This window comes from Chrysochloris asiatica, unplaced genomic scaffold (genome assembly GCF_000296735.1).
Source record: "Chrysochloris asiatica unplaced genomic scaffold, ChrAsi1.0 scaffold00192, whole genome shotgun sequence".
In the NCBI taxonomy this organism is placed as follows: Eukaryota; Metazoa; Chordata; class Mammalia; order Afrosoricida; family Chrysochloridae; genus Chrysochloris; species Chrysochloris asiatica.
Window position 1 is genome coordinate 5,135,479 of NW_006408710.1, and position 10,078 is coordinate 5,145,556.

General features: G+C 47.5%; 1 protein-coding gene across 2 annotated transcripts in view; it reads right to left on the minus strand.

Annotated features, from left to right (window-relative positions):
* Positions 1–10,078, minus strand: part of SLC39A11 (solute carrier family 39, member 11) — a 426,313-nt gene that overhangs the window by 157,366 nt on the left and 258,869 nt on the right. For both annotated transcript variants that reach the window (XM_006872299.1, XM_006872298.1), the window contains one exon: positions 582–746. In XM_006872299.1, the coding sequence (XP_006872361.1) occupies positions 582–746 (165 nt within the window). The remainder of the gene's footprint in view (positions 1–581; positions 747–10,078) is intronic.

Here is a 10,078-nt window from a genome sequence, read left to right on the forward strand (position 1 = left end):
CTCAAATTTGTAAATCATATTTTGACTCTTCTTTACGCTTATCTGTGTTTTCCAGTTACTCTGTAGAAAATATGCTATTTTTGAAGTAAAAGTTCTTGTTTTCCAATGAAAATGAACTCACAGGCACAAAAGCAATGGCCCAGCAAGGCTGAAGAGGAAAGGCCTGTGTGGCCACGTGGAGGGGTGGCCGCAGAGACACAACAGGAAGCGTGTGGAGGAGCAGCGTAGACGGACGCTGACTACAGTCCAGGAAGAGAGCAGGGCATGCCCCACAGAACCAGAGGCCTTGGGGTTCACAGACACCCTCTATGGCAAACATGCCTCCATTATGAGTTATTGTTCCAAACACCTCAGAATCAGATATGTAAAGGAATGAACTGACCGACAGAAATAGGAGAAGACATTGTTTAAAGTAACCTGAACTGTAAGTTTTACCATGTAAGGTTAACACAGACTTGTAATCCCCTTAATTCTCCCAAAAGAAAGGGCCTGAATTACAGCTGTCCAGTCCTCTTTTCCAGGTGGACTCTGAGCTGAAGGTGTGAGTTTACTTTCAGGTACCTGCTGGGGCAAGACCTCACCTGGCACGTTGTGAATGGTGATGGCCAAGATGAGCAGAGCGATTCTCCTCCAGCTGCTGCCTCCAGGATGCGTAGGGCCCCCTCGAGAGGGCATGAGGGGAGCAGGGTCCCCATGGAGGCCAGCCGTCCTCCGCCTCTGATATGCCTCGCCGTTCTCACTCTTGTCTGCAAAAAGAGATAGGTGGTCACTGTGATTGTCACAACTGTAAAGGGGGAAGTTATGTAGCAAAAAGGGGGGAGTAGTTAATCTAACATTCCAGGAACAGAGGACCCTAGGACCATCCAGGGAGAAGAGCATGAACTGAATGTGGGACCCTATCCAGAGAAGCAGCTGTACCAGAGATGAGGACATGGAGAGAGAGAGCAGCTGAGGACTCTAGACTCATGGAAAGAGAAAGGCTGTGTGCTGGCAACCTGGAGGCACTCCTGCAGAATGTGCCCTTTGGTTGTTTAAATGATTAGATATTCCTGAGTGTTTTCGTGTACACCACCCACCACCCACGCCACCCCCCTGCAAAAAAAAAAAAAATCACAAAAAAACAGAGAGAATAGAAGCGAATACTGTTGAATGGTGATGTACAGAGATGGAAATCATTGCAATGAAATGATGAATGTAAAACTGATGTTCTGCCGTGTAAACGATCACTCAGTTCACAATAAACACTTAAAAAGAGAGAGAGAGATGGAAAAGAGAGCACTTTCAAAACGAGCATCCTGGTTTCTGTGGCTCACCACCAACAAGAGGAAGCTTTCAAGACCGAGACACGTTCTTCTTCTAAACATCATATAGAGCCTGCATTCTTTTGTCTGTCTGTTCATTTATTCCACAAACATCCACCAAATAGAAGTCAGTGTCCCATGTTGTTGTTGTTGTTATGTGCCGTGAAGTTGGTTCCGACTCATAGCGACTCTGTACAGGGTTTCCGAGGCTGTAAATCTTTAAGGGAGCAGAAAGCCTCATCTTTCTCCCGCGGAACAGCTGGTAGTTTCGAACTGCTGACCTTGCAGTTCACAGCCCAATTCGTAACCACTTCGCTACCAGAGCTTCTTCAGTGTCCCATGCACATGGTTAAAAGGTGAATAGTAAAGAAAGATGAGTACATGGTGCCCTTGTAATGCCCTGTAGAAGACGCTCACACTTGGTAAACTGGGAGGTCAGTAAAAAGACAAGAAGACCCTCGTTGAGACGGACTGGTACAGAGGCTGTAACAGTGAGCCTGCACATAGCAACAATTGTGAAGATAACACAGAACCGGAACCAACTCAGTGATCTCTAACAACGGCGATGCCCATTTCCAACAAGCAATACTGAGTGCTACCTGGGAGCGAAGACTGGAATCTACCTGTCTAGTCCACTTCCTGATTCAACCACTTACTCTTCCTGCGGTGCTCAATCAAAAAGCTGAAAGATGAGCCCCTAGATTCCAAGGGACTAAAAGCAGCGGCTGAAACAAGAAACAGGTTACCTACCGATGGGGAAATGGCGCAGAAAGGGGCAGTGTTTCATTCTCTTGTACGTGGAATCGCCATGAGTAGGAACCGAGTTAACAGCAACTAAAAGCAAACCAAGAACAGTGCTAAACAAATTGTTAAACTCTCAGTATCCTGATTTATAAAAATGGGATCCTTTTAGCACCTAAGTCACAGGCGTTTTGTGAGGATTCAAAGGCAGAAGCTGTGTAAAGGATGTAGCTCTTGGTTGCTGCTGTGAGGATCCCTATTTGTTCTCTGTTTCATAGTTGTATAGAGTTAGCATGATATACAACCGACCGCCCTCTCCTGGTCACACTGATTCATGCAAGACCAACTCAGATTCCAGGTTCAGCCATTCAGATTCTCCACCCAGGGATGCGGGGCTAAAAGGGTGGCACAAGTGGTTCTGAAAGGCCACACCATTTAAGGGCAGCCAATACCAAAAAAGAACCAATGCTTTGAAATTACGGTGTTGGTGAAGAATACTGTATACATCACTGGACTGCCAGAAGAACGAACAAATCCGTTTTGGAAGAAGTGCAGCCAGAATGCTTCTTACAAACCAGAATGGTAAAACATTCGTCTCATATAGTCCCTGGAGAAGGTCATCACGGTTGGTAAAGTAGAGGGTCAGTGAGAAAGAGGAAGATCCCCCGCAAGATAGAGTGATACAGTGACTTCAACAATGGCCCAAACATAGCAACAAATATGAGAATGGTGCACAACCAAGCTATGTTTTGTTCTGTTATACGCGGGGTTGCTATGAGTTGGAACTGATTCCACAGAACCTAACAACAAGATGTACTCTGAAATAAGGGGATGAGGGAAGCAGCTTGGCAGACAGAGAAACGGAAGCAGATGGGCATAGACAAGGACAGATGGGAAACTACGTGGCCAGAAACATACAGCAAATGGCAACCGAGGTACCGCAGGACTTTCTAGCCTATGATAAGCAGATTACATGGCTGCCCTTATGCAAGATGTTGTTGTTGTTGTTGTTAAGTGCTGTCGAGTTGGTTCTGACTCACAGTGACCCAGTGTGGGGATTCTGAGGAGTGACTGGTGAGTCTGAACCAAAGAACTTGTGGTTTAAACCAACCTTGTGGTCCTGTGCTTATCCTACAATGCCACACAAGGACTCTAGTCCTCCCGTTACAAATGCCTTTTTGCGTTTACACTTTAGGAATGTTGTTTCTTATGGATGGAGCCCTGGTGGCACAGTGGTTAAAATGCTTGTCTTTTAGAAGGTCAGAAGTCCAAACCCACTAGCATTTCCTAGTAGGAGAAAGCTGTGACGGTCTATATTCATAAAGATGGCAGCCTGAGAAACCCCACGGGGCAGTGGGACTCTGTCCTGGAGAGTCGCTCCGAGTCAGAATTGAGCTGATGACAAGAGGTTTCTTATATTCAGATTGTGTGAGACCCATGGCCTGCTCAGGTTATCTGCTCAGTGAAGCAAAGAGGCTGGATTTGACATGCAGAAGGGTGAGAGTGAGGTAGAGCCTCCAGTCTGCACATGGATTTGGGGGACAGACTTCTAGAAGTGAGGGTCTTGAGCAGAACTTAAACATGATTGTCCAAATAGAAAGAGGGGTCTCCCTACTGTGAGGGACTATAAGACCCTGGGAAGCACCACTCAGATTGCATGGATGGGTCACCCAGAACTTGTCTTTAGGACTCCATTGTGAGCAGGACACCCTCATATTCCAGCTTTGTTCCCCCCACCCCCGAGGAATTACAGGCTTCTGTAAAGATGTAAACCCTGTGAGGCTCAGGTGTACCCTGTGCCATGTGGGGTCGCCTTGAGGAAACAACAGGTTTCTTTGAGTTTTGTTTATTCACAGTCAAATCTATCCCGGTTGGCATGATGGGTTAGGTGCCCTCTTGGCTGTGCTCTCTGGTAGCATAGTGGTTACGAATTGAGCTGCTAACCTCAAGGTCAGCAGTGAAACTACCAGCTGTTCCATGGGAGAAAGATGAGGTTTTCTGCTCCCGTAAAGATTTGTTGTTGTTGTTAAGTGCCATCAAGTCGATTCCAACCCATAGCGACCCTGTATAGGGTTTCCAAGGAGCAGCTGGTGAGCTTGAACCACTGACCTTGTAGTTCAAACGACTTTGCAGTCTGACCCATTCGCCCACAGTGCCACCCCATAAAGATTTATAGCCTCAGAAACCCTGTGCAGGGTCACTATGAGTCGGAACCGACTCCACGGTACACGACCACCACCACCACTTGGTTTGGGGACCAAAAGACACACTCCTACCTCACTAAAATTTTTAAGTACTGGACTACTAACTGCAGGAGAAAGATGAGACTTTCTGCTCCCGTAAAGATTTATAGCCTCAGAAACCTTATATAGTGTCTCTTTGGTGGAGTCCTGGTGTGGCGCCGTGGGTTAATGTGCTGGACTGCAAAGTCGGTTTGAACTACAAGGTCGGTGGTTCAAGCTCACCGGCTGCTCCTTGAAAACCCTATACTGGGTTGCTATGGGTCAGACAGACTCGTCAGCACTTAACAACATGGTGCTATGGGTTAATGTGCTGGCCTGCAAAGTCAGTTTGAACCTCAAGGATGGTGGTTCAAGCTCACAAGCTGCTCCTGGGAAACCCTGCACAGGGTCACTATGGGTTGGAACCGACTGGGGAGCAGTTAACAGCAATAACAAGGAGCTCTGATAACGTTGTGGCTATGAATCAGGCTGCTGACCTCGGGTCAGCAGTTTGAAACTACCAGCTGTTTTGCCGAAGAAAAATGAGGCTTTCTGCTCCCATAAAGATTTACAACCTCAGAAACCCTGTGCAGGGTCGCTGTGACTCAGAACCGACTCCACGGCACAGAACCACCCCCATCATATAAGGAATCAACGCAATGGCAATGGATTTCCTGAATGGTAAGAAGATACTTGCACTTCTCAGCTCCACTGACAAAATGTCCACAAGTCGAAAACTCGCATCTCTACACTGAGAGTTGAAGGAATGTTTCCCCAAAGTCAAATGAAGGAACAAATGGCCACGTTAGGGGTTACTGAGTCCCTTCGTGGTGCAAATGGTTAATGTGCTCGGAGGACCAAGTCTGCTTAACGTTTCTCAGAAAAGGCCTGCTGATGTACTTCTGACAAACCCTGTGGAGCAAACATACACACGTACACACACGTGTACACACTAACACATGGACAGAATGACACATATGGGGGCACCATGAGTTTGAGTCAACTCTACAATGCTGACTTCCTTTTGACGTCTCTGACCAGGTACTGTGGCCTCCCTTTAATCCCTGTTGTAAAACAGGATGGGGTAGCATGTACCACCCTCTAACACCTCTTTAAAGACCAGGTTCTCACTCTTACCAACTTGCTGGAGGTCTTTGATCCGCTTTTCAGATGGGCCCATTTTAGTGGGAGACTGTGATTTATCTCAAAGACATCAAAGGAAACAAATACTTCTTTTGAAAATCACTTTGTACCAGTGGCAAACTTTACTGTTCGCCACTTGACTATGTGTTGCAGATCCTGCATTTCCCCCGCCCCCACAAATTGAAGGTTTGCGACTACCCTGAATCAAGCAAGCCTATATTGGCGCCGTTTTCCCAAACAGCACAGGCTCACTGCATGTGTGTGTGTGTGCCACATTCTGATATTTTACGCAAGATTTCAAACATGTTAATGCTGTTGCACATAATAGACTATGGTAGAGTGTTAATGTATCTTTAATATGCACTGGTGGTGGTAGTGTGCTGTGGAGTCGGTTCTGCCTCATAGCAACCCTGTAAAGGGTTCCTGAGGCTGTAAATCTTTATGGGAGCAGGAAGTCTCATCATTGTCCAACGGAACGGCTGGTAGTTTCAAACTGCTGACCTTGAGGTTAGCAGCCTGACTCATAACTACTACGTTACCAGAGCTCCTTCTGATATGCACTAGGAAACCAAAAATCTGTGAGCATCACTTTATTACCACACTGCAGCTTTACTGTGGTGGTCTACAACTGAACCCCCAACATCTCTGAAATGTGCCTTGATTTGTTTACTCAAACCAAGCAAGCACGGCTCCAAAGGTGACAAACTGTCAAAGAGCAGTTGGCCTCCCTCCTCCCCAAGTCCCAACTGGATCTTTCTTACCGAGCGCTGAATCTCAGTTCCCGTAGGAAGAAGGGGCCTCGGACTGATTCTTCACATGGAGGGGCCCTAGCCTGCTAGGGGCAGCAGTCACTGCTCATGAAAGTGACCCTGGAAGTGAGTCCCACCACTGTCTCAACTGGATGGCATCTCCTCCCCGCACAGTATTCACACATGAGGCAAAGCTAGACTCTCATTGTGAACATCTATATCACATGAGTGTGCACACGTGTGAATATACATACATGTGACTGTGTGTATGTGTGTGTCTTCATGTGCATGTGTGTGGTTGTGTGTGTGTATGTATGTGAGTACATGTGTGTGTGTACAGCTGTGTATAGGTATGTGTGAGTTTTGTTGTTGTTAGGTGCCATTGAGTCAGTACCGACTCATAGTGACCCTGCCCAGTCCTGGGCCAACCTCACAATTGTTGCCACACTTGGCCATTGATGCTGCCACTTTGCCAATCCATCTCGCTGGGGTTCTTCCTCTTCTTCTCTGACCCTCCAACATACCAAACATGATATCCTTCTCCAGTGACTGGTCCCTCCTGACAATTTGGCAGAAATATGAGAGGCGAAGTTTGGCCATCCTGGTGTAGATGAGTATATATAAATGAATAGAGTGCCTGAGCACATTGTGTGTATATTGTGTGTTGTGTGTTCATGTAAATGAATATCTATGTGCATGTTCATACATGTGTTGGTACATGTGTGTGCATGTGGGCACAAGGGCCATGAGGTACCTTCTTTCGAGCCCCCACTATCACACAACTTTCGTGGGTGTGTGTCTGTGTGCCTGCGGCCACTGGGGACAAACAGCATCTGAGCAGCTCAGGTTGCTGAGGCTGGTCCAGAACCCACACCTCGAGCAAATGACCGTGAGGTGTGTCCGAGGAAAACACCACCACTCTGCTGTATGCTCTCCTTGGGCTCCGTGGAGTGATTCTGACTCACAGCAACCCCATGTAAGAGTTTCCTAAGCTGTTGTCTTTACGGAGAAGGAGGCCTGGTGATGCGGTGGTTGAGCACTCAGCTGCTAACCGAGGTGCTGTGGGAGAAAAGACCGAGAGAGCCCCTTCCATACAGACTGGGGGAGTTCTATAGCTTCCTGTGAGTCCTACGGTGTCCTGTAGGGGCCACCATGACTCAATGGCACACAACAAAAACCACAATAGTCTGTATAGACAAGGTCTTTCTCCTGCAAAGCCGCAAGCGGGTTAGAACCACCAACTGTGGCACCTTCACCATTGTGCCAACAGGGCTCCTTCTTGCTAGTGTGCTTACTGTGTTCTGAGCTCTTAGTATGCACCAGGCCCCCTGTGCTTACTCTAAGTAGCTCTTGTGAGCTGTCCTACACAGAGGGCATGGGCACTATTACCGTCAGCACCTGATTCTGTCTCAGGGTGACTTCAGGTAAAACAGAACACAACACTGTCCGGTTCTGTGTCATCCTGCACTCTACCCTGCACGCTCCCCTCCGAGATTTACAATGGCAGAGGTCTGACTGGGAAGCATGAATAAATTCCTATAATACTACAAGGCAGAGATGCACTCTCTCTGACAAACATAGAAACTTACTATTTCCCCAGGTGCCAAAAAATGTTCCGAGGCTGAATCTACCAAACCTACGGATAAAGCTCAGGCAGTACCAGGGCTGGGGGGCCCCATTAGCAAACTCCAGCACCCGTGAGGGGTAGGGTTGTTAACTATAACAGAGATGCACGCCTCGCCTTGGGGGTCTCAATGTGTGAACACTGACGTAGGTGCCATCCCGGGTGGGAGTTAGGTGGGTGAGGAAGCCTGATGCATTTGTGAGAGTTAAATCAGCCATCATTTTGGTCACAGCTACTAATGAGTTTGCAACGCGGAGGATTAGTCCAAATAAATCATTATAGAGCATGCGGAGGCATCCCTGGTCTTAAATCTTCTTGCGTCGCCTGGTCAACATAAACAAAGCCCCATTACCACCGAGTGATTATGACTCATATGTCAGGACAGGACTGTGTTTTCAGTAGCTGATTTTTTCCCTTGTTTTTAAGTAAATCTCCACGCCTTTTTCTGAGTAGGCTAAGTGTCCTTTTGGCTAGCAGTCAAGGGCACTAACTGTTTCCATCACCCAGGGGCTGGCCTATTTTGGCAAGGTCAGTTGAACCTTCATACATCATCAAGGAGATCCTTAGCACAGGAGGCATAGGAAGGCCAAGCCTGGGGAGGGGAGAAAGGGGGTCAGAGTGGTAAGTCCTGCCGGGGAAAGTATTGGGCTCAGAAGTGGACCAACCACAGCAAGAGTATCCGGGGACTGTGCTACAGCCATTACATGAAGTCTCAGGTAATCCCTCCCACACAAGGAAAAGGAAGAACCGAGAGGTGAAGCAAGTCACTCAGGGTTACACAGCCAGTCCTAGGTGGGCTCGGGAATTGACCTGGGTACTTGTCCAGGATCCTGTGTGGTCACTGTGGAAGGCAGGTGGCAGAGGGACTGCTGGCTTAGTGGGAGTCTTGTATCTCCAGTCATCTCCAGTCACAGACTCGTATAAAATGCTGGTTCTTAATGTACCCACCCGCCTTTTTGGTTATAATTAGAAAAATATGTATCAACCCCAAGCATGGAGCGCAGGGTCAAGACTCAAAAAGGTGGAGAAGAAAACACTTCAAAGCTGCCCCTATCATAAAAAAAACATTAAATTAAATTTAGAATCGTGCAATCTAAGAAATCACACCAAGAAGGGCTCTGCTGGGGGACCCCCATCACCCTCTGTCCTGTGCTGTGATGGTCGACAACGAGATCTAAGCCCTGGGGAGATGATTCTGTGTATCGGGCTTCCTCTCTCCCCACAAGAGCGACCTCGTTCTCATCCCAACATGCTGTATGGCAATCAAGAGGCCACTGGCCTGGCAGACAGAAGCCCCGGAAGCCTGGAGGATGCTGGGTCTGGTTCCCTCACCAAGGAATGAAAGGCTTCTGCTACGGCCCTGGGCCCACACCATTCTGAATGGGAAATGCTTTTGACAGGAACATGAACGTTATGATTCCCCTTCAGCAAAAACCAGACAGATGGACGATTTGGAAATGATTTTCTGCACTTGTATGGACTCAAGGACCTGAGACAAAGAACATCTTGCTAGATAAATGCCATGTGAACCCCCATTTCAGAACCCATGGGCCCAGTTGCACTAGGAGCCCATGACTGCTGGTTGTTCCACTGACAATTGAACTGATCAAGTCCAATGGGCTCAGTGATGGGTCTCAGGCTGCCAATGAATCTGGCAATATGAACAGACAGATTTAAAAACAGCCCCCAGATAGCACTGGAGATGATTAGGTTAGCTTAGCACAAATAGGCAAATCCTCATCTGCTAAGCACAGAACTGTCTAGATGGAAAAGTGCCTGAACCCTGTTACAAAACATCAAATGAAGAATAGATAAGCAAAGAGCAGATAGATGGTTGTTATTGTTACTGTTAAGTGCCATTGAGTGAGTGCCGACCCAAAGTAACCCTGTATAGGGTTTCCAAGGAGCGGTTGCTGAGCTTGAACTGCCGACTTTGCACATCAAACTGACTTTGCAGTCCAACGCATTAACCCACAGCGCTACACCAGGACACCATGGATAGATACTATATATATACCTGTTGTTGTTAAGTACCTCGAGTAGGTTCTGACTCATAGTGACCCTGTATAGGGTTTCCAAGGAGCAGCTGGTGAGCCTGAACTGCCTACCTTGAGGTTCAAACTGACGTAGTGGTTACGAATCGGGCTGTGAACTGCAAGATCAGCAGTTCGAAACTACCAGCGGTTCCACGGGAGAAAGATGAGGCTTTCTGCTCCTGTAAAGATTTACAGCCTCGGAAACCCTGTACAGGGTCACTATGAGTCGGAACTGACTCCTTTAAAAGACAAACCTTCTCCT